A 27885-nucleotide genomic window follows, 5' to 3' on the forward strand; every position below is an offset into this window, starting at 1 on the left:
CCTGAGTGCCCTTATTTTATAAGCTGTTGAATTCCTGGACAATTAAGGATCTCCAAAATACTTTCTCACTACTGAGATATCAAATGTGCAACTATTTTTCAAGTTAAAAGTATAAAATTACTGGATGCTGAAATTCTGAACTATAACCGATATACAACTAAAATCATCATGATTTTTACATCCTCCTGAGGTAGGAAAAGAGCATCTAGTCTTCTATTCACAACATAATACCAATTTTTTGTTTTACATATTTGAAAATATTTTATTAATTATGGGTTTGCTGGAGGTCTATGGCCTGTGTAGACACTGTGCTCATACAAGTGTATGTTTTTTAGATTACCTGCTTGTAACATTTCTTATTCTAGGATGGTTCTCACTCCATTCTGCCACTTGAATTAGATAATAAGAAGGGAGGTAGTTCAACTGAAAACATTTAAGTCTCTTCTGGTACAAAAATATTCTAGAAGCAACTGAAGTTTCAAAAAAAATGCAGATGTCATATACCTGCTCAAGTCCAAAGTGATATGTGGTAATTATGGAAAAATAATAATCATCAAGGAATAAATGTGTTTTCAGTTCTTCACTGTCCATCCATTATTCTATTCACATGAGGCTGCTGTTGCAGAACTGTATAAATTGTTGTACAACCTCAGTGCTCCAGGTATATATATTTGCTTTTATACAGAGTGTGGAAGCTTGCATAAGGCACAGGTATGCAATTTTTAAGACTGCATTTCAGGGATGGAAAATTAGGCCAAAGTTAGTATAATCCTAAGGCTAGTATATCTGAAATACACATATACAAAGTGTTAACCTTCCACTGAAATTTGTTATGGTCAGTACAAACCTAAAGTCTAGTAAAAACAAAACAAAGTTAATGCTGTTTCTGGTATCACCCTGGCTGTGGAGTTTCCACTTCACAATTCTTGAAAATTTACCATCACAGTGCCTACTGTTGGTTTTTCCCTCCTTTTCTGGTCCTTTGTTTCTTCTGTTGTTTATAAAGCAAACTAAGCAGGCTCAACTGGATAAACTAGCTTTTCCCTAGAATATAGGAACTAGCCCAGGTAGGGAAAGAGAAATTAAATGAATTAAAAAGATAAAGCTATTAACATGGAGCAGGCTGGATGCCAATGCATGAATGATTACAATTTTCTCAAGAGGTGACATTTGACTTTCAAAGTCATGGGAAACATGCCACTACACAGACCACTACTCAAAAATGTTTGCAGAAAATTAATACACATTTTAAATGAGTCTACATAAATTCTCTAATCTCTTTTAGTTATAGCAATTCAAAATGGAGGACAGCAACACTGGGGGAGAGAGCGCTATTGTAATTAGTTACACTGCAAAAAATCTTACCAAATACTAGTGATACAAATGGCTGAGTCACTAGATAAGTACCAGTCTCTCAGTCTTCTTTACGCACATTTGCTTTAGATAGCAGAGCTGCTTTGGATTTTCATCACAGTAACAAAAGCCTGATCAAAACCCATTGATTCCAATGGAGAGCTTTAATGCCAACAGGTTTTTGGATCTGGGAAAGTGGCTACAGTGTCAGTACTGCCAGACTTTCTTTAGTAGAATTTGCACATCACTTTATTAAAAACTTACCAAAACAACCTAGAAAAATGTTACATTTTTTTTCTGCACATTAGGTCTAGTATTACCAATGAATTCAAGAAGAAACAAAAGCTACAGAGTATTCTGCAATCTAAAATTAAAATTCAAAAAAAACAGAGTATGACAGTAACAGCTCTTTATCAGGAGCGGTCAAAGTTTTTCCACTATCAGAACTGTTTTCATGAAAATCATCTGCCACCTGTAGACCTTTTTTTTGGCTTTCTTCATACATAAAATCCCTAACATCTGAAAACGAAGCATTTTAGTCTGGATGCTTTGCCACAGTGTATCATGGAAGATGCAATTTAGCTTCTTCATGCTGCCCTCGCTCTCCTCTGTGGGCACAGATTCAGTGCTGACATTGTGACTGGCATTGTAGAAAGCACGAAATACACACAGTTCTTACTACAAAGAGTTTACAGTTTAAATCTTCCCCCTTTCCTTTGAGCTTCTAGAGTACAGACTCCTATCGCACTGTAAACCGTAGCATGACTGCAGGAGCAGGACTTTTATTACATGCAAAACAATTTAATAACACAGCACAAGGACAACATGTTCCCCTGCAATGCTTATTGTACCTTACATTCTCAATCACCTGTTTTTTCTGTAACTGTCTAAACATTAGCATTGCATTAACTCATGGGCAGCAAATATCAAAACGCAAGATGAGACACCCTTGAGCATGTTTGTGACTCCACTGCCCCAGATGAGAACAGAGATCCTCCATTAAGAGCCAAACACTCAGTTAACAACTATACACAGCACAACCACAAGGGTAGGAACAGCACCGCAGCAAGGAGTTATGTTTTTTTCACAGGACATTAATTTCAAGTAAGTCATCCAATGCAATCTCTGTTGTGAGCTGCATGTCTACACTGATGGCTGGGACCTGATGTAGTGAAACAGAAGTTTCAAGAGGCACAGGCTCCTGTCCCCTTATCTGGAGCCTCCTCTGCAGTAAGGCTTGTACAAGACTCGCACAGTAGAGGTGCTCAGCACCGTGGCCACCAATGTAGGCAGGTGGCCTCTCCTGCTTCTCCCAGCTTGGCTCCTGGCGAGAGGGCTAAGGGCACCCAGAGCAGAGAAAAAGCTGGTGAGGGGCAGACCTGGCCTGGGGTCACACGAGGAGGAGAAGCTGGCTGAGATGCCGGCCGAGATGCAGGCCAAGGCACAGCACAGGGGTCACCCCATAGCTTCAGCCAACAGGCAGGCCCTGAGGGCCATGCCAGACACGGGGTTTAAAGCGAGGGGGACGAGTGCCCTATGGTTGGTGCCCTGCACATTTTGCACAGGTCCAGGTCCCCGCACTCCCCTTCCTCTTCACCCGACAAGGAAGAGTGCGTCTAACCTCCCAGGGATCGGCCACTGCCACCACACCCCAGCACCGAGCAGTTGTCCGCAGGTGTCCACACCTCACTGACATCATGCTCACACGCCATGCATCCCACAGATGCCACACGCACACCCCACAGGCACAGCGTGTGTCTCACAGGTGCCACATGCACACCCTATGCATCCCATACACCACGCACACACCCCCAGACACAATGTATGTCTCATAGATACCGCATGAGTCCCACAGATGCAACACTGTGGACAGACACTCACACCACACGCACCCTACAGGCACCAACACGCCTTCCAGACACCCCGGATGCTTCACACATCCCACAGACACCCCCCACATCCCAGACACCCCAGAGATGCCACACACGTCCCACAGATGTATACCTCACGTGCACCCCACGCACGTCCTCGACACCACGTGTCCCACTGACACCCCAGACACCCCCCACGCACCCACACCCGCCGCAAACCCTTCCCCCCGCCCGGGCCCACGCGGGAAGCCGCCGCCCGGCGCGGAGGCACTTACTGAGTGCCGCCACGGTGCCGGCCTCCAGCAGCAGGCAGTCCTGGCGGCCGCGCGCCTCCAGCAGGGCGCTGGGGCCCGGCTCCTGCTTCCAGAGCAGCCGTAGCCCTTTGCTCAAAGCCATGGGAGCCGCCGAGCACAGGCGGCAAAGCGCGGGCGGTGCGGGCCTGGGGGACGTGCCCCACGACGCCCGGCGCGGGTGAGCCGCCCTCTCCAGAAGTGAGCGAAACGGTGGCAGCTCCCCGCGCCCGCGGGTGAGGCAGCGCAGCCGCTCGGGGGGGCCGCCGGCAGACCCCCGTGCCCCTGCGGCGGGGGCGCGCGGGGGAACCCGGCCCTAGCAGCCCCCTTCCGCAGCAGCGAGGGCGGGGAGCGGCGGCGCTGCCCCCGGGAGCCGGCCGCCTCAGCGCGACGCCGGCGCGGAGAGCCTACGGCTGCCGCTTCTCCCCCTCCCCTAGCGCCCCAGGGCCCGGCTACGGCCCTGCGGGGGCAGCAGCGCCAGCGAGGCGCTGGGGGCGAGCGGTCCCCGAGGGCTTTTCTGCTCGAGCTCCCGAGGGCGGCCGAGCGGGCTGGATTTCCGCACTTCCCTCCTCCCCGGGGAGTCCCCGGCAGGGCGGGAGCGCCCGCCCGCCCTCCTCCTCCTCCTCCTCCTCCTCCTCCTCCTCCTCCTCCTCCTCCTCCTCCTTCCCCTCCTTCCCTTCCCTTCCCTTCCCCTTCCCACCCACGGTCCCTTGTAAACTTTCGAGAGTTGACTTTCTTCCTGCGGCTCGCCGGCGGCGGCTCCTCCTTCCCCCCCGCTTCCCCGGCACAGGTACGAGCCGCCGGCTGGCGCCGCCCGCTCTGCCCTGCCCCGGCAGGAGGAGGGGCAACGGCCACTCCGCAACGGCTGCTCCGTAACGGCCGCGCCTCGCGGGGCGCTGTGGGCGCCGGGCCCGAGCGGCGCCGCGGCTGTCTCCCCGCCCCCGCGGCGGGTTCAGCCCTCGGCTGCGGGGGCGAAGCCACGCGGGGGAGCTCCGTCGCCTCCTCGCTGCGGCAGAGCCGCTGGGGCGCCCGTGTGCGCCTCGGGCCGCCTAACGGCTCGGCGGCAGCGCGTGCCGCCGGCGGGCCGCGCCCGCGTGGGCGACGTGCAGGGGTAGCTGAAACGCCCGGAGGCGCTGAAGCTTCTTTCTGCGCCTCAGTGGAAGTCAGCCTGCTGCCTGAATTTCCCCTCGGGAGTTTTCCGTAGTCCGTCGCGCTTCCCGTGGGCTGCCCGCGCCGCCCGGGCCTGCCTCGCCCTGGGTGGCTGCCCCTGGCTGGCGGGTGCCGCGGTTCGCGTTTATGAAATCAGATAGTGCAGTTCCTTGCGCAAGGCACTTCTTCTCAGAGTTCACGAGGCGTTTCAAATATGCCTGGAAACCTTGCTCCCACCTGTTGTGTATAAAGGATTTTGAGTTAAATGTACTTTCTAGTACACATGAAAATGCTCTTCTTTCTGTAATGCTGCAGAGTTCCCATTGTAATTTCCTGTGAAGACTGTGTAGGATGAAGTGCTAGGTTTTTCCAGAGTTCAGCCATAGGGAATAGGTGGACAACGTAGGTGCAGGTACACAAACTGAGATGAGAGAAAATTTGCAAAAAAATTTTAGCAGGAAGACTAGTGCTGCTTATATATAAGTAAACATGATTCTAATTTTATTAATATGGAGGAACACTACTTTACTTTTGCATGTAGAGAAAACTGCAAAATTCCAAATACCCAAAACACAAGCTGTTGTTACTGTCTTGCATTAATGTTGAGTACGTCAGTCAAGGCTGTGCTCTGTCAGGTGGAATTTAACAGTCTCTGCCCTCGTTGGACTTGTTGCAAACGAACTGAAAAGCAAACACCTTTTTCCCATGTCCTGCACCTGTGTTTGTTATTTTATAGCTCTCAACACTAATTAAAAAAGATGAATTTTATATATGTTTATGGTGCCTTTTTAAATAGATGGCATTTTGACAAGATCTGACAGGGAAAGTGGAGTTGCTGTTTACAAAGGGCGTTTTTTTCTGGATCCTTATCTTCAATGCAGTTTGTAAGGGGAGGTAAACAATGATGGGCAGCTTAAAAGAAATGACCCAGAAAAGTGACCATGATGAAAAAATAAGTACATATAGCTTAAAGTTTGGGGGGGTTAGAGGGTGTAAGAAACACAGAGTGTGGATAACTTCTCTATTTTAAACAGAAAAAGGATGTTTTGCTGTGGATTTCTTACAGAAATGGCAGACCAAGAATCTATTTATATCTTTGTCATGTTTCCCTAGAGGAAAGTGCTTACCTGAGGTAAAATACTGTAAGTATCACTTAAACAATCAGAGTTGTCTAAGACAGTTATATCAGAGATTATTTTAAAAGGTTGCCCTGCATCATTCACTTACATGTTTACAAGAACAAAAAAATCTCCTTTTTGAGTCTTTCACCTTTGAGGGGTGTTTCTTTAGAGTCCTCCTTCAACTTCACTAATGCATCATGAGAGTGAACTGTCACTTGGAGGATGCTGTTATGTCACTTTTTATTGCCTGTACTTGTAATTTGTTTGTACTTGTCCCTAGTAGTTTTTGTCATTAGTGCTTTTCACAGCAAGTTGCAAGAACGCAGCTGTTCGGATTATTAATGAAAGCTCAGTGTCAGAATTGTTGAACAAAATACTAGAGAAAGCACTGGTGCACCTAGGATAATTTTTTTTCAGCCCCTCAAATCCATTTGAGGAGACAAAGATGTAAGAGGGAAACTCAGGTGAAAGTGGAAAGCTTCAAACCTTTAAGTAGTGTGTATGACAAAGCACTGCTTTGCAAGTGAGGCACAGGTGACTCTTTTAGTGAGTCTCTTTTTACCTCTTATGCGTAGACATGAACCTTTTATGAGAGTTCCAGTTCCAAAGCATCCCCCATTAATACATTCTCATACCAGAGAGATGTATTTTTAAAGGTGTGATGTCATGATTACTGAAAAAGCAGTAAGTCAATTAATTAGGATTTGTGTCACCGGTCAGCTATCTTACAAACATGTAAGAGTGAGAAAGCAACAATCAGAAAATGTCTGAAATAGAAGAGTGGTGAAAAAGCCAGGCAATTTACAATCCTCCTTTGAACAAAAGCATTTCCAAAGCGAGGGCTCGGATAAAAACCTTGCTTGGTATGTTAGGGGGGCATGCAAAAATTTTCTTTGCCTTAGCGCAGCCAAGATCTTTTCATCTAAACAAACCCTCTGTAAGTCAATGCACGAAAATCCATTTTTAATGGAGAATGTTGAGACTGGAAGCTCATCTTTTAGCTGACATTTGCAGTTGAGCTGTCTTTTGCTGTGGGGTATTTATATATGAGTACTATAGAAACTGATTACTTCCCATAGTCATTTGAGGAGCCCCCAGGTAAAAGCATTCCCTTCTGCATGACTTCTGTTTTCATTCAGGCCACATACCCTCTTTATTCCTTAGTATTTCTTCATTTCCTCCTCTGTGCTCGGTGGACTTTTTTTAGCGTTCTTTTTTGATAGTTCCCTCACATTAGCTTCTTTGCTCTTCCTAACCCTCCCATCTTTGGTTCCCGTTGTAATTATCACTTTTTCTACCTCTGAGCAGCCGCATATATTTTGCGTTGCCTTCTGAGTGTTCCCACAACTAACTAGTGGGAGGCAATCTTCCACTGTCCCTGCTGCCTGCAGCTGAGAGAAGCAATGGGTCAGTGGGCCATCTCTACTGTTCTGCATGCAGAGAATAGCAGGAGTATTCTGAAGGGTGAGTATCTCTGTCAGCAACAGTGCTCCTTTCCTTCTCTCCTTGCAACTGCTTTTCCAAATCCAGTCTTTAGAAGAGGGGGAGGGAAATCCTTCTACTCTGCCCAGCAGAAAGGGAGGAATCCTCAATGTTTGCTGACCACAGAACTATGTGAAATGCAGTTCAAACAAAATTGCAGCACTGGTCTGCTAGAGAGCCAGTCTCTATAGTAAGAAGATAGCATTCAACTAATGAATAAACTTTAGTACCTGTTAACTCATCTGTGTTATAAATTGTGTTGAAGATAATGTCTGTACTGCATTTATACTTTACATTTATACTATATTTTTTATGTATATATAAATGTATATATACCTTTATACTATATTTTTAAGCACAGTTCTTTTGCTATCAGTAGATAGCAAAAGACAATTCAGCTGTTATTTTACCTGCAAAAGCAAAGCTGCCTATGGGAAGCTGTAATTTCGGAGTGCTTCTGTGTTCTCAGTCATTAATCACTTTGGCTTACATCTCCAACCCCTTGCCTTCCCGTCCCCTCTGTTTACCTCTGAAACATGCTGTGCATTATAATGACTCCCACTCCCAGGTCTCTGGTAGTGGATGTTTACAGGATCTGGACAACTGCCTTACTGAAAAAGAGTCCTGCACGCTGACTGTAGCAGGTGGCATTGTGCATCAGAAAGGCACAGAAGAGGAACAGCAGGGGTGCTGCAAAAAAGAGTTAGCAGAGCAGGGCGCCTTGGGCTTTGAGTGCTAGCTGCCTGACAGAGCTGTGTGTGCCCCATATCCTGCGCTTTGGGGAGCAGAATGGGTGAGTGTCTCTGTAGCATTACTTGGCTTTCCATGTGCTATTGAGTGGTCTTAGCAAACACGGGGACCTCTGTACAAAAATGCTTTGGTGATATTTTTAGTCTGTTTGTTTCTTGTGTATTTGTGTGCATTCAGTATTATACAACTAGAAGCAATGGTAATTTGTTAAAAACTCTGAATCTAAAAATCAAGGATTACTTGCAAGGGCACTGCCTGGAGATTTATGGCCACTTGCACATAGCCTCAGTAGTCACAAATTCCTCAGGAAATGTGTGCACCCACAAGGTCATTGAAAACATTTTGTTTTTCTGCTTTTTCCCAGAAAATTTTGATTTCAGTAAGGAAGAAATGGGGGAAATGCCTGAGTGTAGCTTTTCCTGCACATGACATTCAAAGGAATTAGCAACTGCTGTTAATATGCAAAACCTTTTATTGTTTTCACATTTTCTAGTTAATATTAGAATAACTTGTATTTAAAGCTGAATTTGAGGCAGAGAAGCATTTGCCACATTTGTAGGCTAAATGCTGAAAGTGTTGCTCTGAAAGTAGCTGTGAGTTTTTAATGCCACCTCTTACATACTCTGAAACTGAAAGAAGCAGTTTCTATTCTAGTTGATTACACTTGTCTTGACTCTGCAAAGAACTTTGTGTGCAAAAAAACTGCTATTTTGTAACAGAGACAGTCTGATACACTTGGAGCTAGGTCACTGTTTCTCAACAAAAAGTCAGGGACATTTCCTTTAAAGTAACTCTGAGAAGAATAAGAAGCACAAATGATAAATTAGTATGCTTTATTTGTGTGTTTAGAGATTGGCAAAGAATGTTTGACCTTGCCATGTGTGCAAGAGGAGTGATGCAGAGACATTTGCTTAAGACAGTGACAATATTTTCAACTTTCTGCTCCTGTTGACTACCTTTTCTGACCAGCTACCCTTGTTCCCTGCCCCTGGGGTCTGTGATCCTTACAGGAGGAAAACAAACTTTTAATATTAGTATTTCTGTATCAGTATTACCCTTTAACAAATTATTTGGAAGGGAGAGGGGTGGGTTAATAAAGCAATCTGAGATCCTAGTTCAGCAAGACACTAAAACATATCCCTAACTTTAAATAGTAGACTTAATCACACAGCTCCTTACTTGGGTGAGACTTCTCAAGTGAATAAACAGTGCAGGTTCAGCTGCTAAAGGGGGTTGGACTGGAAGCCAACTGGCTCTAGATGTAGACTGAATAAGGACCTATCTAGCTGGAGGCTGTAGCTCCAGATTGGCAGAAGATTGGTCTGTAAATTCAAGCTCAACTTGTAACAGAAGTGGCTGAGAGATGCTATGGGGGAGTGCTAACTGTTTTATAAATACTGCTAATGAAAAAATTGTGTTTCAAGTGTTGTTGGGAGGCCAGTGGAATTTCTCACCTCTTCCACATATATTTTAACTGTGTGTATGGTAATTGAAAGTGATCTATCTAGAGAGGCAGATTGACTCCGCTCACAGGTACTAGCCTTTTCTTAATAGACTATTTTCAGTAACAGCAGCTGTTTTAAAGCTTAACTTTATTCATCCCAAAACTATGTGCAGATGAGCAGCATTAGTCAGACAACGTTTATTTAGGCAGTAATAGTGACCAGACAACCAGAAACAATTTTTATTCTTCCTTCCAGACTGACAAGCTTATGATTAGTTGTAGGTATGTCTGTCTCATGTTCGAAGCACTAGGAAGCCACAAATTTTTCCACTCTTTCTTGCCTAGTTTTCTGGAACTCCTTATAGGAAAACCAAAATGCTTTGCAAAATGAAAACTTCAGATTTAAAGTGAACAGCTTAATATCCACACAGGCAAAGACACAGCGTACAAGTTGGTACCTTTTTTTCAGTGAGTCTTTGCCTTTCCTTATCTTCTGACAGACTGTGTACACCTGTCACACTGTGGCACACTGTGCACACAGTTGATTAAACATCAACTGTGAAAGCAGAATTTCCTCATTGCCCCATATCCAGCTATATGATTTTGATGAGGGAGAAGAGGCCATCCTCCTGTCTATGAATCGACTATGAAGAAAACTGTAGATAGAGGCAATCCCAAATTGTCTGTTTTGGCATTTCTCTAGTGTTCTCTGCTACTGTCATAGACAGGGTACTGGAAGAGACAAACCATTGGCCCAATACACCAACGTCAACCCTAATTTCATTCCTAAATAAAAATTGAACTATTCTATTGACTCTCCATACCTGTAAGAAGAGAGATCTACATGGTTGTTCAGAATCCATGAGTTTCATTTTAGATTGAGATGTTTTAGTTAGCCCGAAAGAGAAGAAAACAAGGGTGGAAATTGCAAGAATACAGCAGGAAGCAAATTATGATACAGAGGATGAACATAAAATGTAAATAATTAAAAAGAATAGGAAATGGCCTTGTATCTTTTAGATTAACTGAGTCATAAAAAATTTGGGAAAGTTGAGAAAATGCAGAGAGTCAAGTCACAGCAGGGTTTCTGATATATCTGGATAATCTTCAAGGTGCAGTACATTTTATTTCTTGAAAAAATACTTGCTTCTGATCCCTCTTAATATGATTCATTTGTAAATGAATTCTGTTAACACAAGACTTTAGTTCTTTTGTCCCATTGAATAATGCAGACTCCACATCAGAAAAGAGGAGCATATGGAGCAGATGAGTCCTACAATGAGGCATGTGAAATTGAGAGAGGTGGGAGGAGGGGGCAGGGAGAATTGAGTTTCTGTGCTCAGTACATAAGTCTAATTAGTGTTAATTTATTTAAAGCTCATTGAACTAGAGTTTGCCCTCAGTGTGATCAGACATTCAGGGGAATGTCCCACGGAGTTTCAGTGTGTAAGCATCAGTAGAAGTTTGAACACCCGTGAGGATAGTGGACTCAGTTAACACGCTCTATTTTCAGTGTTGGCTGTTTAGAGTTGTAGTATTTTCTAATAGGATTTTGTTAGTTTAGCTAAGCACATGCTCCTTGTGTTCACAGAAATGAATATATAAAAGTAATGGAGACTGATATTTCTTAAATAGTCTCACTTTCCAACTCTCTTTTTGCACATATAACACAAAGCTGAAGCAAAACTAAGAACTTTTTTGTGAACTATTGGGGCTATTGGACACAACCTGTCTGTAAAAAAAAAAATTCTGATTTGTTCAGGTATTTGAACAACAACAACAAAGTGGTCTGTCTAGACAATATCACTTTAAAACAATCAAATCATGGCATAAATAGATTTTTAGAAACTAAGTGCTTACCTTCAGAAACATGAATTCTTACTAAAGAGCAAATGAGATCACTGCTTTCCAAGAAAAGGTAATTTATTTTGGAGAACACAAGAGGAAAAAGTCTCAATTACTATTCTTTGACTCTTATTTGATCTTGGATAAATTAATATATTAACAACCTTTTACTTTTTCAGTACTGCTCTTCAGAAAGATGTCACAGCTCTTTAAAAGCACTTTAAACACAGTGTGTGGCAGCACTGATCTCTGTCAGCAGCATGGTGGAACGCAGCAGCTATCTAGCAACCAGTACCACAGTTACTGAGAAAAGGAGCCATATATTACTGTGTCTAGTGAGCTAGTATTTCTCCCAAATCTTGAATATAACTGAAAACTGCAGTTCTTATATGCAGGTTCCATGGAAAACATTTCCTAGATTTAGGATTTATTTGCTGCATCTTCCTTAGGATGTGCATTTTCTAGCTAGTGCTGTTAGTAATAGGCCACTGGTTGCATGCCAGATAATAACCCACATCATAGGAAAACGCCACGTATTCGGTCACTGTCTCAAAGCAACCCAAACTCTTGTACACAGTTTCTCTCTCCTAATATCATGTCAACATTTTTTCCATTTTACCTGTTTCCAGTAAAACATATATGGTGCTTTTAAATTCAAGTTAGGCCTCTTTCTCTTGTTTCATATTATAAAGAGATCCCGTGCAGTATTTACATCTCCTGATGTTTTAGAAAGCCCTGCCAATGAATTTTCAGATGTAGGAGGGCTTTCAGACCAAAAAGCAAGGGGAGCAAGGGGCAGTGGAATAACACATTCACATGAAGGCGAACATTCTAGTTTTACCAGAAAGATGGAGGTTTTTCTTTTATTAACTGTTTTCTGTAAATTTGAAAAAGCTTGTAAAATGGCATTGGGCAATAAATATCAGGTATTCTTTTCCCTCTCAGCAGCTTTATGACAAGCTTGGAGGAACAGTGAACATGAGCTAGTTCAATTCAGAATACTTAATGGTGTCCCTCAGTACCATGCCAGCGATAAACTGGAAAAGGATTAGCCTATGTGAGAGAAACAAAAGTTAAAATAGTAACAGAAAGCAAAACGGGGAGGGGGGTGTTGAGCTATTCCACAGCCCCATAATTTATTTGAGTCTATACAGTGAATGCAAAGTAAATGACATGATTTTCTTGAGGACAAGATAACGCTATGGAAAGATGTTATCTCCATCAGTTCTGCTGTAAAGAGGTAGCTGACTGAACAGCACAGAGTGTGAAGGAGGGCAGCAGGCCAGAAAAGAGAACTGAGGAAGTACCATGATTCAATATTACTTGGACAACCGTTTGACTTTTTAAATTACAACTAATGCACCAATGAAATTCATCAGCTATGTGTATGTACAAGTAAACGTAGATAGGTTTTTTCATTCTTGCTAGTCAGTATTTGATTTTTAACAGTTTAACCAGTTTAGGTGTGCCATTCTCCTCCACTAAAATAAGATTTTGCATTTGCATCTTTCCCTATAGTCTACACACTGTTCCTAGGACACTGTCTCACTTTTGGTCCCAGCCACCATATGGGGCTTACTGATACCCCAGTAGTACCAGTGACCTGGGCAGGCTGGTGCATTTGGGCAGGGGTGGGCACCAAGTGTGGGCAGGCTGCATTAATCTCCGTATTAGTAAAGCAGAGGTGGGGGGAGACTGCATGTCAATGTGTCTGGATAAACTCAGCAAAATGGGGATTTGGTGGGGAGCCAGCTCCTAGGGTGTGAGAATTACAGTGCCATGTGTTTACATTGGAGGGGGGCAGGGGAGGCTTGCGTGCGACACCAGTGTTTTCATCTTCCCCTCTGTTTGAGTATTACTTTCAGTCACAAGCCAAAACTCAGAGCCCTACTTTTGTGAGGCAGCCAGTCCATCATCATTCACCTCATACAGTGGCTGTCCATTGCTGTTTTTATCTCTGCTTCATTAGCTCTTCAGATCACCTTCCTTGCTACCCTAGTCACCAATTTCATTTTCTGTTCCTCACTCTGCCATCATCCTTCCTCTTCTGCATCCCTACCCTTCCCATATCCGTGCTTCATTCTCTGCTGCTTTTTCAGTGGCTCTGCTGATCATTAGTTTCTGTTATTAGTGATCCTGATACAGTAGGAGAGTTATCGCTTGGTCATTCCTGCAATTACTTCCTGTGTCTTTAAAAAAAAAAAAAAAAATGCAATGGCAGCTTTCCTGTGCTCTTTTTACAGAGCAGCTATCTTGGATAGGATTCTCTGCATATTTTGGTAGGAGTTCAGCTGAATTCTCTCTTCAGTCCTTCCAGAAATTTGAGGTAAACTTCATCTAGTCCTGGAGATTTATTGCAAACTACATGGAACGGCCAGTACTGGTACAGATCATTTCCACATGGAAACCCTGATTCACAAAGTTCATAGCTTGCCTGAATAAAAGCAGGGATGCTCTATGAGCTTTAAAAATGCCTCCAAAAAGTGAGAATAACTAAGCTTCGTTCAGTCTTAGAAGTCTTCTCTCAGAAGGCGTACTCTGATAAAAGTAGTCATCCTGGGTAGGCCAGGATACAACATAACACAGAGAAGCTATTATAAAATGACTACTCTTAAGCAACTTAAAGAGGCAGATTTATGCATGTTGAATGGAGTTAATATTTTTTATCTGGTCTTGACCCCTTACCTAGTGCTGGCTATTGGGTTCCACCTAGTGATGGCTAGAGTCGCACAGGAGCAAACACTCAGCTATCCTGGGGCAGACTTCCAGGGCTGTTTACTAACTGTGCCAGAAGCTGTACTGCATGCAGACACGCTCAGTCTTTCTCTCTGTCCACAAGGCCAACAGATGTGTAGCAGCAGTGCAGCCACTTCCGCAAGGCACAGAGCAAAATGAATAAACTGGAAAGTCTTAGCTTGCTCTGCACAGGGCTAGCTAAGGTGTCACTGCATCCTGAGGAAGGGGGCGGGGAGATAATACTGTAGTGGACAGTGACAGTGTGTCGCTCTCATGTGTTTCCCCATGCTGCAGAAGGGTTTAATACCAGCCTGTGTACCAGACATATGTGCATAGCCAGCCTGGCTAATTACTGCTCTCCCACTCCAGGGTGGTGAGAACCACAGCCCAGAGACCCCCCCACAGCTCTGCCATGCTAACTGTGCAGCTGCATGTGTCTCTACAAGCTCCCTAGCAACCCTCCAATACAGGTTTTTCTACTGGCTGGAGTATCCCAGGCCTCCCAATAAGGAGGAAGTGATTATAACGTATGGGCATGTTATTGTTAATCATTCATAGCGCTATCATGCTGAGCCTTGGCCCAGGCCCTCATGCTGAGAGGTGCTATACAAAGATGAAATGAAGAAGTCCCAAGTGCAAAGTCTTTACAGTCTAAGCATTTTTTTCCCCCCTAGAAACTTTATTCTACTTATATTACAGGGTTTCTTTGATGAAGGAGCAAGAGCAAATGTGCATCTGTCTCCTGCCTTGTCTGTCAAGACTGGTATTGCTATGTTCAGTGAATTAAAAAATGAAGATTTTCTTTATTTTAATCGAATTAGGCCTCAGCTGCACATTTGAGGATGTAAGTACGTCAATCATTTCTGGTGACTGTTGAGCTTCCAGCATCACCTGCTGATGCCAAGGCTCCCTTTCTTGTAGCAGTTCTCTTTCTTCTCCTGGCTGGCACAGGCTATAACTAACTAAAGTGGGACAGAGATTGGTACAGGCAAGAGAGAGAATGAGCATGCTGGAAAAAGAGGAAAAGCATATTTAAATGTTCCTTGTGAATACAGGGTCCACACTCAGCTTCAGTTCAGATTGCCCAGGGCCAAGTCCACCAAATCATAATGTCATGAACTAAGTAGCCCCCAAGAGAGGCAGAATTTTAGCATCTAGTATCTTTGTTCCTGCTTTCCAAAGACTTCCTGTAGCGCTCGAGGACTAGTGCTCCAATAGCCTGCAAGAGCCTTTCGTGCACTGAATTGCTGTGCCCCACAGCAGTGGAAGAGGTTCCACATAAGGTGGTGGTACAAATCATGCCCTTTAATCAGTGCTGAGGTCTGCATGAGGCAAGGGCAAAACAGGGTTCAAACAGTACTGGAAATACTTCTACAGGTCAGAGGCAAAAGTCAACAGGGAGCAGGAAGAGGCAAACCCTCTGAGGGCAGGAAGCTGAGTCAAGTGAAACAAAGTGGGAAGCAATGACTAGCTAATAGAGTGAATGTCTGGGAAGAAGCAAGGTGAGAGAAAGGAAAAAGGAGGCATCAGAGGGAAGACACTGCCTCTCAAAGCACACAGTGTTACTCTCCTAACGATCTCATGAGAGATAAGCACCTTGGAAAAATACATACATACACATATGGGAGCAATACAGTCATTTCCATTTTCCTCAGGTTAAAAATCCTGTTTTGAGAGCTGCTAACGAAGCCCTTGCAGTGAAAAATTGATAACACTTTATGACAACGGATAAGGGCAAATTACGGACAAGGCAAGAAAAAGGAGTGTCCCTTCATTGCTTGTGCCTTTTCTCCTTTGCTAGAGGTGTGCCTCAAGGTGGAGCCAGCTGTTTTCTTGCAGAGCTCACTGTGGGTAAATGCTCCTCATGGAGGTGGGTGGAAACAACTAGCTGCTTAACTTGTACACCAAGTATATTTGGGGCTGCATTACTCTTGCAACAACATGCCTTGTTCTTGCACTACAACACTGAGGGTTTTTTTTTTTGTTTTGTTTTCTGCACAACACACAACTCCTTGAGGAAGGACTGTTTTATTCTACTATTTAAAAGTGACTTAAAGCCATTAGCAACTTTTATTAGAGATAGCAACAGTATAAACATAGCATCTCACTCAGAGAGGAGCTGTGCCAGACAGCACCTGCAAACAGAGCTTTTCTGAATTCTTCTCTTGTTCTAGGAGCAGACCCTAAGTCCTCTCTTAAACTACTGCAGTCCCTGTGAGTTGTCCTTCTCTCGGGCTGATTTATACCACATTAGAATCAGACTTCCAACTGCTTCATCCATCCTGAAAACTTATTTTCCAGTATAGCAGTCTTTAAATAGCAAACTCCTCTTACTGATTGTGAATTTGGGTTAAATTTTGGAAGACTTGAATAAACATTTACATTAGTTTTGTTTTGTTTTTCTGCCAAGAGTTAAGACTGTGTTTACTAGACTGGCACTAGTCCTTACTCCAGTAAAGTTTATCTATTGCTAAAAAAGTATAAACATGCTTATACTAAGGAAGAAGCTTTTTATTCTTACCTCCTTCCCAAAGTTTTTTCGGGGGGCGGGGGGAAGCCTTTGCTGTAAGTTTGCAATTTGGATCCAGCTAGGAAAGTGTTGCTATTTAAACAGGGAAGACAAATGAAGAGTTTCCTTAACTTCTCACCTTTCTTTGCAAACTTAATGAATCCTGAGCAGTTCAGTCCTGGCAAGTGGAATCTGAAGGGAACCTTCTGGGGCGCAGTGTAAATCTCAGCAACTCCATTCTAATAGCAGTCTCTTTTATATTTAGCTACCATATTGTAAGAGCTGTTATGTTTAACTTCTCACTTGTCTTCCAGCTGCTGAATTTTTAAACAAATCTTTACTGAGCTGAAAAGTATTCTATAGGAACTAGACACCAATTAGAAAATTGTTCCTCATCTCTGCGTGGCCTTCACCTTTGAGAGGCCTTCCCTTTTGGCCATGGTCTAACTTAGTTAATCATACATAATTGTATGCACTAAGTCTGCTAGAAGCTTGATTTATTTGCTGATTGTGGGAGCAAGGATGGTGCATTAGCAAGTGAGCAGAGGGTCCTATCAAGGAATAAAGCTCCATGAGAAAAGTCAGATTGTTTAGCAGTAGCATTTAAATTACTATTTGTGGAAGAGAACAGTGTTTTTAAAAGCAACTTGTATATTTTTGGCCATTATTTAAATAATAATCTGCCAGTTTGCAGGTGGGTATAGAATAATATGTTGGGGTACTATAATCATAATAGTGGAAAGCATTAGTATGCATTGTAATTATGCAAAGACCAAGATAATACTGTTTGGAGTCAGAATAGGAAGGAAATATACGCATTCCTGAATACTTCAGCTGGACATAGTCTTCCCTTGAAAATGTAAGGCAGAGAAAGTAAACATAACGAAGAGAAGCATTTTAATTAATCTTTTCATTTAATAGGATTAGAAGATGAACTTCTGTCTACCTAGATTTATATATATTGCAGTTTTGTGCTTTGTCGAGCTGTTTTTGATACAGCAATATCGTTTGCACGATCCTAGAACCTAGAATTTGCACGATCCTGTATAGTCCTAGAATCTGCTACCACTCTTGTATACAAAGACTGTACAGTACAATAGCTACTACCTTACTAGCCTAACCTAGTTCTTCTGACATAATTCCAAATCTGAAAGAAGCCTGATACATTTTTAGCTTCTGCATTAGAAGTGCTGCTATGTTTATCATCCTGTTTCTTCCATGGCTTTCTTTTGTTTTTGTTTTAAAAAAACACACTGATTTTCTTCAGACATTCTACTAGAGTTGGTTACAAATAAAAAGTTTGCCCCTCAAATTATAAAGGTCCTGTTTTCAGTCTCTCTGTCCTCTCCTTTGGCACGGAAAGTAGCAGAAAGTGCTCTTCACACTCCCTGTTCTGTAAACTGCAGTCTTCTGCCCGACTATTTTCCAGTCTGCCATAGGTCAAATTCATTAGCCATTGAGGCATCATATAAATGCAGATGGATACAGGATTTGCACTATGATAGTCAATTTAATAGGTTATTCTTGCATGTACAGGGAACACTACCACTGCAAACCATCCAGAGCCGTGGAGTTAGGCAGCAGTTGAAGGGGGGAGATAGGGGAGGCACTGGGGTTACAATTTTGAATTTAGGTGAACTTCAGCATCAAATTCCTTCCTCAGAATTAATAGCTGGGTTTTGTTCTCAACCCTTCTACCTTCTTGGCATGTGATAATTGATTTGTCCCTCAATTTCCCTACCAGTGAGATACAGAGAGAATATATATCTTAGTACAGGTCTTTGACAGCAAAAGGTTAAATATTTGTTTCCCCTTTCCTCCTGCCTCTTCTCCTCCCCCTCCCCCCTGCAATAACATTTCCTGTAAGGAAGCTTATAGAAAAAATCATGTATATTCAGACTAGGTTAACTTACTGAAACTGCAGATGTAGGAATTCTGCTCACCTGGTGCTTGCTTTCATATTGCTCCATTCTTTCTTAGTTGAAGGCAGACATGGTTCTTTAGCAGGAAGAAGTCTGAAGAAGTCTGAAGAAATGTGATGAGACACTGAAACATCAGAAGAAGTCCCCTTGGTCAGACATCCACCAGGCGGCTGCGTTTTCATCCCAATACCCTTGACCTGCTTTTGGTTTAGATAATGCGCAGAGCTCTTCCTCCCCTGAGCTCAGTGCCACATTTACAGGCACAGCCTTTCTGCTGGTCACCTTTCAAGTAAATAGGACCATACAGTCCATCTGCGCCACAGCTCCAGGACCAAGGCCAACCCTTCAGATCCTAGCAGCATACTTTCTAGGTAGTCCAGCATGGTGGAATCGGTGGGTTTCCCTGAAAGACATATTATGGCTGAAAGTGTATACAGGTTTCAAAATATAGTTATTTCTAGCAGGAACCCATGCAGGTAAACAAAAACTGAATGGTGACCCTTCTTTCACGGCTTCTGACTTGTCTTTAAGACAGATCTTTACAGGACTCCCTGAAAAGGAATTAAAACCTCTGAAGAACAACTTTACTTCTTTTCAGACTTGCAGACTCTCTCTGTCTTTTCAAACTCTTCAGGCAATGCTCTTCTAGTCTCCTGGCCAAGCCTCTTCTGAGCTAGCTGATGACAAATGCTCTTTTATAAACCTCACTTCTCCCTTCCTCTTTATTGATTCTGTTAGATGGTCAAAGAACCTGCCTGGTTACCAACCCACTTGGCAGATCCCTTTTCTCAGTTTGACCCCTTTCTTTGCTGTACTCACTGTCCAGACTTGTTAGCCCACTTGGACTGGCTCAGCATTTGTTAGCTAGCACAAACATTGCACATTCCTATCTATATATGTGATACATATATACACATACACTTTTTGCTCACTTTTCCTCTATTCTTCACTCTTGGCAAGTGTCTTTGGGAACAGACTAACAACTGAGGTCATAACTAATGTACAATTGAAAAGAAACCAAATCTTTCAATACTTAAAAAAAAAAAAGTCTCCAAAATTTTTCTATGTTTTCTGTAATTTTTATACACCTACCATTTTGTCACTATTCCAATGATGTTTTAACTTCCTGGTGCTAGCAACTTCTTGCATTTTGTAAATTCTACTCTATCATACATGTTTAGGAAAACTATCTCTTGGGAATAACAGTCCATAAATTACTGTGAGACTGACATATTTCATAACATAAAAGAAACCAGTGGGGAGTAACAATTTTAGATTTGAGTCTTCTGAGATTCAATTACAACAGGAGGCAGTATGAATTAAAGGTGATCTTGGATTGATAAATGTTTGCTAAGACACAATAAGTTCATTAGCATGTAATTTAAAAAAGTGAATAGTCTGTAAAGGCAGCAGGTGTAAGAGGAAAGCTAAGGGAAGCAGAAGTCTGCTGCTAACAGAAATAATAAATGCTACACAACATATTGCTTCCTTGCTTCAGCTCTGATGGAAAAGTCTGAGACTTACTGAAATGTATTTTAAGAGAACACAGCCACAGGCCAGAATAAAGAAAGAACAGTATATAGTAAACATAAGATAGCTGGGTTCAGATTGGCAGGACATGATTCAAAGAAATCAAGTTTATCTTGAAGCAAATAGATGCAAAACAAAGAAAGAAGCAAAAAACCCCACTGTAGATGACAGGAACCTGAAGTTCAGAGAGAAGTTCAGTAAAATTGTGGTAGGCCTACCAGTGAGAATCTGAAAGAAGGCAAAAAAAAAAAAAAGTATTTTAAGAAAATGACCAATTAGAAAGATTAAAAACAGGCAAATGCATCATTTACTGTATCTTTATAAAACAAGGAAATGATACTATCAACCTAAATTCAGTGTCCCAAAGATGCTAAAACAGTTTAAAAAAAACTGATGTGCAATTAGCCATGAGATAAAAATGGTGAAAAACAGCTAATCCTAGTTTGTTGAGAATCCATGTAAACAGTCAAATATCCTCCTGTGACTAGCTGATTAGTCTAATTAATATCAGGGGATATACAGGCACAATACAAAAGGATTTCAGTTAATAGTTTTCAGTATCCCACATTCAAATCTCATAAGAAATTTAAGGGACTATATTCCAAATATGATGGCTGTGTAGAAGGTATGTAGTAGGTAGACATAAAATTGGTTGAAAACTTACTCTAAAATGTATTAAAGAGTTGGAATATGACATAACAAGTTTATCAAAAAGAAAAAAACTGAATGACAGTAACTTGGTCAGAGTTATAAATACACTGATAGAAGTGCGTATTATTTTAAATTGAACATATGGTTGGGAATTACTACATTTCATTTGCTACAGACACATAGAAAGTTCTATGCATAGTATTTAAATATCATATAAAATTTAACCCAAAAATCTAAGGCATTTGATTTCTTTCACAAAAGCTTTGTGATAATGTCACTGTTTGGATATACCGCACCTTTGACAAAAAGCACAATGAGCCAGGAAACAGTTTTAAGGCTTTTCAAAGCCTTATTTCCAGAGATTAATTATTAAGCTATGACAAATTAAAGGAGGGCAACTGCTCAAGTCCTACTGAAACTTGGTATTCTTGTTTTATGACTGCATCTTCACTGCAGAGATTTTCTATAGCTCCCAAACTGCCCAACCTAACTATGCCAATATTCATGTGTCTCACTGGAGAAGAAAAAAAGGGGGGGAAGGGGACAATCTAATTTCTATTCTGGGTCAACACCATGCTAACACAAAACCATGAATACACAGTAGTACTGTGCTCTACTTCTTGTTTGCAGTCAGAAGGGTTCCATCAGCCACAAGATGGACTGACCTAAATAATGAGGGCTTATAACATACACGTAACCTTTGTTGTTTTGCAGTTACTGGCACTATTATACCATTAAGTTCTGATGCCTGCTTCATAGAAGACGCATGGCTGCTTTCTTATTCCTCAGATGGCCAGTGTGTGTAAGCTGATGAAGAGCTGTAAAGAGTATTTGCCTCCTACTGTATCATCTTGTTAAAAAGCAATATGATAATTTTAAAAGAAAAAAAAATAGCCTTATAGATATACATAAATATTTATTAATCAGTTTAACTTCATTTTCCTAGAAGTCCTTAAACAGTTTTGCTTTTTGCCAAAAGAAGTGTTGCGTCTCTGACATAGTTGCTAAGATCATAGCTTCCTTGCACTGGAAATGCACAGCTTACACTCAGATTCCAAAACAGTCTGTTCAGGATAAAGAATCTTCAACTTTAGTGCATACAGAGCTATTCAAAGATTGGTAAAAAGACCTCCCTTCCCTCTCTCAAATTAAGAATCTGTTACAAGGACATTTCTTTACCAAAAAGTGCATATAAAAATGCCAAAAAAAAATGCTGGCTTGAAAAAACTGATTTCAGAATTTACTGTACATATTGTAACAATTTATTATATAAGCTGCTTCTACATGCAGGCAGATCTTACATTTGGTGTAAAACATTTATACACATTCTTTACAATTTGTACATATTTAAATGGCTGTATCAAACAACACTGCACTATGGAATTTTGAAAGCAAACAACTAAAACCGGGAGGAGGAAAGAAAAAGACAAGGCTTACAAAATGTGAACAAAACCCGTGACACTGAAAAGCATCTGGACTTCGGCTTAGTCTTGTTTTGGTTTCAGGTTATTCAGGCAGACCCAGATTTTTCTTCTGGGACACAAATAACACCAATGCAAAACAGAATAAGGCAACTATTCAACCAGCAGACTGTACCTGTTACTTAGAATGGCTTGTGGGTAAAATGCATTATTTTTTGCTAAAATGGTTATGTTCTATGCATATTTTAGCAAAAGCAGCATTTTGGCTTTCCTGCTTGCTTATGGCATTAAGTGAATTACTGTAGTTGGTACCCCTTTTGAACAGGTTGTTTTTTGTTTTTTTTTTTCTTTTCTCTTTTCCTTCTCTCCTTTTTAAGCCCAGGCTTCAAATGGCATTACACTAATAAGGAAGATGACACTGGGCCACTCATTAAAATGTGATAATCAAAGCACAGAGTTTTTGTGATAACTGGTGATGTTATTCAGTATCTTTGTCACCCTTTAGTTTGCATTAGAAACTTACAAAATGTAAACCCAAGCCACTAGCATACCATACAGCTATGTGAAGACCTGAGCTTGGTAGGAATTTTGGTACTTTTACCAGTTTGGGTTAGATGTGACTGAGTGTCCCCTTTTGCTGAAAAACTCAAAACTCCTAAAGACATAAAAGGGAAGCTGGCCCTGTACAGCACTGAAGAGCACTAGTGCCTTATGGCATAACATTTGAGGGGGATTAAAATGCTGGTATGGAGAACTTGTCTTTCACACCTTCGTGAATGGCTTGCTCTTTGTTTGTGCTTTGTCTTTTACACAGTGCATAGTGAGGAAGAAAGAGAGCCTGACACAAGCTTTGAGGCTTTGTGCCACAAGAACACAAGATTTAGTTATGAAGAAAAGAAGAAAGGGAAAAGTGAATGAGTATTTACCAGAAGTCATAATGAAAACAGTATGCCATGGCTGCATAGGGGAAGCAAAACTTCTAAAAGAAAGTGTTCATTCAGGAGAGTATCATGAATATGTACCAGAAACATACATGAATATAATTCCTCCTGGCTACTGAATTGCCAGCAGAGAGCTGAATTGGATATAATGAGAATTAAAACAAAATAACTTTTTCAAGCTTGTTTGCTTTCCCACTTAAAAAAAGAGATTGTAATTCTGATGTTGATTAAGAGTATGTGGAAGAACGTCTGACAGATGCAAATCTACATGTAGTCCATGGCAACACATTAATTTGATGATTTGGATCCCAACAACTGACAGCATTATTTAGCTGCTTTTATTAAATAATGATACAAGGGGGAGAGCATTCAAGATAAAAAGAACCTAAATATTTGATAGATTTAGGCTGATAAAGTAAACATTTTAAATCATTTCTTTCTTTTTTTGCAACTGATTTTTTGGTTCATTTTTGGCTGGCAAAGGCTAACAAGTTTTTATTGGCATTGCCCCCAGATCAGAAAAGCACTTCGGAGTTGTTCTTCATTGTTGACTATTCCTTATTCTCTACATCACAGGAAAGCGGCTGAGTGCCTGCCTCAGCTTTTGTGCAATCTGAAACAAAGAAACAGAACATGTTAAATATGTAAAGTATACAGAAATAAGATTTCAGGTTGAAAGATTAAAAAGAATGTTCCCTTATCTTCCAGAAATGGCAAAGTGCTTCATCTGCATCCCTGATATATACAAAGTTGACAGCATTGTACATTCAGCTCTATTAACACAGCAGATACAACATGGTACCTAAGCACAGGGAATATTGTGCAGTCAGTACACTTGAAGTCTGACCTGTTGGTACTTTCTTCACAAATTCAAACAGATTTTGAAAAGGACCAACTGTCGGCACTGTCACCAGAAGTATTGTTTAGACTGCAGTAATGCATGACCTTGGTCTTGGAAGACAACTGTCTGTTCAGGAGAAACATCTGTTAATCAACAACTTTGACTGGTAATGACTGAAAAGTGTTTCAAAGTTTTTGATGTGGTTCTTCATGCTGCTAGAGTCCCTCCAGCTGCACCTCACTATCACAATGAAGACTGCTTTGATTCCATGTTTTATTATAGATACTCTAGTCCAAAATCCCTGGTAGACCCAGGCATGAAAACAATTGAAGTAGCAGCACTTTTTTTTCCCCCTCCAAATCTCATCCAAGGTGTAAACTATGTCCCTCTTTGTGTCATTTCACTAAGACTATTCAGATAACCCATTCTAGCAGAGCAATGGAGCAAGAGCTCAAGAAAAAAATTTGGAAATGGAATGCTTGATCCAGGAGTCTGGGGCTCCACTAGGCTTCTCTCCTTCCAGTAGAGGCACTGTTATTACACAGAGATCCTGTATGAATTTTCTGTGGCTTGTTCTTTTCTAACATGCTAAGACACCAGAAGTGGACATCCTTTCTAGTGTATTTTCATGTACAACACAGGTACCCAGGCAAGGATCTGTCTTTGGGTCAAATAGGAATTTTCTTTGAGAATGTTTTAAATCAGATAAAAATCAAATTCAGAATTCAATAATCAAATACACTGGCCCTTTTGGTGCCACATTCTCATTTATATTAAGAATGCTTTACTCCACTTCTGTAGAATATAGAGGGAAGGAGGAAAAACATGCAAGAAAAATTTTCTAGCAACATAACTGGCATTTTATAACCCTATAAATTTTTTTTCCATTTGGTCAGAATTCATGATTTGAAAGATTTGCCCAATAAGAGAACAGGGTAATGAAAGTTGCATGTACTCCCCCACATCTGTTGAACAACTTAAGAGTCACTAGGATGGTGTGGAGGCAGATGTTATGATAGAGTATACGAACTTGCATTAATGCTCCTTTGTCTTTTTTGGTAGAACTAAAGAGAAATCTGGTAAAACCCGGTTATGTCAGAGGAAAAAAACCCCTGTACCTACAACTTGTCTTGGCCAGTTCTGCCTACCGTAAAAGCAACATCAATCCCAGATCATTTTGCCTGCTATCAGCAGGCCAGAGAAAACCAGTTTTTCCTCCCTCACTCCTGGGGGGTGGGGAGCCAAAATAACCCCAAAAGAAAAAAAAAAACCGAAATCCACCACACGCCCGTCTAAGCAAAAACCCCTTTCCCCCACTCAAAGCCCAAACCCCAACTTGCTTACAAAGCATAACAGTTCTGGTGGTTTACACCAGAGCTGCCTATTTTCATATGCAGGATTGTCATAGCATTCAGTTAAAGACTACTCTTGTACATACACTTTTTGCCTTCTTCATTTTGTGCTTTCACTTCTCAGGTTAATCCAACATAAGTATTGTACTCAGGAACAACAGCACACTGCCTGTTAGATTTCTAGCACTGGACTATGCAGTATAAGAGTCATTTTTCAGTCATGCATAGCTTTCAGGAAGTGCAACCATTTGGCCAGCAGTTTTCTATGCTGGATGTCTAAACTCAGGCTGATGTTATCCTAGAAACTTGTCAGCTATTTTTAAGAAAGAGATGGGGGGGGGGGGGAATATATATTTTGCTCTGCCCATGTTACCAACAGCCTTCTCTTCACTTTGGATCAGGGACTTGTTATTTGGCTGGAGGAAAGCAGCAATACTGGAGAGGCACCTTTGATCATTCCAAGGGAATCCACACAAGCCTGGCTGAGCTGCAAGCCTTTAACTTCAAGGTTAATGGAGAACTAACTACTCAAAAGATCCAGTTATCAAACATGTTTTGATACCCATAAGGTAGGAGGCCTAAGGAACTAAGCCAGATTTTTCATGAAATCTTCTCTCCTGGAACAGGGCCACACATCAGAGCTGAGCTCAGTTCCTGTGCTCTCCCTCAGCCCTTACAGCGCCCAAGCACCTCATGTGTGAATGCAGATCTGATCCCTGTACTGGAGGAAAGTGGAAGATTGACCCAAGGAGACAGGTGAGGTTATGACTGGGAGAGAAGAGAACTGGCACAGACTGGGCAGGAGATTTGAAGAAGGTAAGGGAAATGTGTGCCTAACCTCATCAGGTGAGACAGAGAGAAAATAAGCAAGGTGACCTGAAGTTCTCATCCACTAAAGATACCTCTGAAGCCCCTCTGGCACCTTTTACTGCTGTGAAGGGCAACCAGTTGCTTATCACTCCTTTAAGTGATAGAACTAGGTTCCAGCACTCTCAAACTCATGTGTTTTCCCAGGATACCACATTAAGGAATTTGTTCTCAGGCTTCACTTCAAGAAACAAGGGCTGACATGCATAAGAAAACAATGTTAAATGAAAACTAAGGTTGTAGGTCAAGTTCTTGGAATAAACATGTTAAACCACTGTAAGCCCACTTCTCCCCTAAACATATACATCAGGCTTTAAATCACAGATGCTTCCTTTCGCCCTCCCATTCAATGGAACGGAAGCATCCCTCGAATGGCTTACTGTTGTATTCAGTGCTATAGATCTTATTTATTGCACATTATTCAAACTCATTTCTGAAAATAGATTAATTTTGTGTGCACAAAGCTAAAACAAGCTCTCGGTAATTTTGGCTGTGGCACTGAAAAAAAAAATCAAGCTGTCAATTAGCAATAATGTTTCTCAGAACTGTTTTTAGGTCTAATATGACACAGAATCATAACACAAAATAGTATCTATAGAAAAGTATTATTTCAACTCATCTTTTGTTCTAATGGAGGTTTTTTGTTTGTTTTTTAAACATGTACAATTCCTTTTCAGACATCTGCTCTCAGGGAGAGGCTCATACAAAAAGATGACTACGTGCAGTGAGCCTTTCACATACAAGGAATGTAGCAGTGCAGCATGTGCCAAGAAAGTGGCACTGAAATACTACAGCTTACCGTTTCATAGAACTGTGCCTGCTGCTCCAGATACAGGCGAATGACACTGTTGTAGTCATAAATCCGGTTACTGTGGAAGTGATTCATCTCAGCTGTAATCAGACCCAGGAGGCAAATTATTTTTTTAAGAAGTGTTCATAATTCAGAAGAGTTTCATTCAGTTCAGGTTAGTTACTGCGTAAACAAGCTCAGTGCCCAGCCCTATCAGTATAGTCACTATTTTCACACTTGCACAACCCATTTTGTCCACAGCACTCAAGTTATGATGGAACCATTTGCAAAACCAGTAGGGTGTCCTTTACTCACTGACACAACACAGACACTTCTTTGATACAGTCAGGTTCTTGTTACAGTACTCAAGTGTACAGAGATTTGAGAAAAGAAAACCACCAGGATTTTATCCTATTGAGGTAACAGCATTTTCCTCAAGTTTTCCAAACAAAATTTAGCCAAGGCAGTCAGATTTGGAAGGGTATAGGTATTAAGTTGCAAGCCACAACTGCTAGTAATTAGCTCAATGGCAGCACATCCAGCAGTGTGCACCCATTCTTGACTGAGGCTGTTTCAGTAGTAACTTAAGGAACAGCATTACTGAGTCCATAACACTTTTCACCACATCTCTGTATTTGCACCTTCCAATTGAATTGATCCAACCAGACTACTGAACTTGTCAGATCACTAAACAAGGCACTTTGACTTATGGCTGAAATAAAGTTAAGCATATTGAGATACTTATAGAGGGAGAAGAAATACTCTGTAGATACTTATAGAGGGAGAAGAAATACTCTATATCTTAACAGTCATCCTAGAGGTCTTTTTCCATGATTAACAATGGACATTAGAGTCATTTTGCATTAATGTGACCAGGAGAAAAGTGGATGACTGTGGGTTTTTTTGTTGTTTGGGGGTGGTGGTGGTGGATTTTTTGTGTTTTTTTGATTTTTTTTTTTTTTTACTCTCACCTCTAAATCAACTAAAAACAACTCTCAGAAATAAGTAATCCCACTGAAG

The 27885-nt window shown here is 41.6% G+C and overlaps 2 protein-coding genes and 1 long non-coding RNA gene across 8 annotated transcripts in view; 1 reads left to right on the forward strand and 2 right to left on the reverse strand.

The window, feature by feature from the left end:
- The window catches only part of SYNJ2 (synaptojanin 2), a 69684-nt gene extending 65554 nt beyond the window's left edge, over window positions 1-4130 (reverse strand). For both annotated transcript variants that reach the window (XM_026122204.2, XM_026122202.2), the window contains exon 1: window positions 3500-4130. In XM_026122204.2, the coding sequence (XP_025977989.2) occupies window positions 3500-3620 (121 nt within the window). In that variant the 5' untranslated portion in view covers window positions 3621-4130. The remainder of the gene's footprint in view (window positions 1-3499) is intronic.
- Window positions 4131-4185: 55 nt separating this feature from the next.
- LOC112996610 (uncharacterized) lies at window positions 4186-26891 on the forward strand. 2 transcript variants are annotated; one of them, XR_010388397.1, is made up of 4 exons: window positions 4186-4304; window positions 23894-24022; window positions 25835-25964; window positions 26753-26891. It is a non-coding gene; the product is annotated as an uncharacterized LOC112996610 (long non-coding RNA). The 2 variants fall into 2 exon arrangements; XR_003262506.2 differs by lacking the exon at window positions 4186-4304 and having other exon boundaries at window positions 23845-24022.
- Window positions 21550-27885, reverse strand: part of SNX9 (sorting nexin 9) — a 65065-nt gene continuing 58729 nt past the window's right edge. For all 4 annotated transcript variants that reach the window (XM_026122206.2, XM_064509103.1, XM_026122205.2 and 1 more), the window contains 2 exons: window positions 26875-26966; window positions 21550-23628 (listed from right to left, as the gene is read on the reverse strand). In XM_026122206.2, coding sequence (XP_025977991.1) covers window positions 23581-23628; window positions 26875-26966 — 140 coding nt within the window. In that variant the 3' untranslated portion in view covers window positions 21550-23580. The remainder of the gene's footprint in view (window positions 23629-26874; window positions 26967-27885) is intronic.

Source organism: Dromaius novaehollandiae, chromosome 3 (assembly GCF_036370855.1).
Source record: "Dromaius novaehollandiae isolate bDroNov1 chromosome 3, bDroNov1.hap1, whole genome shotgun sequence".
Taxonomy (NCBI): Eukaryota; Metazoa; Chordata; class Aves; order Casuariiformes; family Dromaiidae; genus Dromaius; species Dromaius novaehollandiae.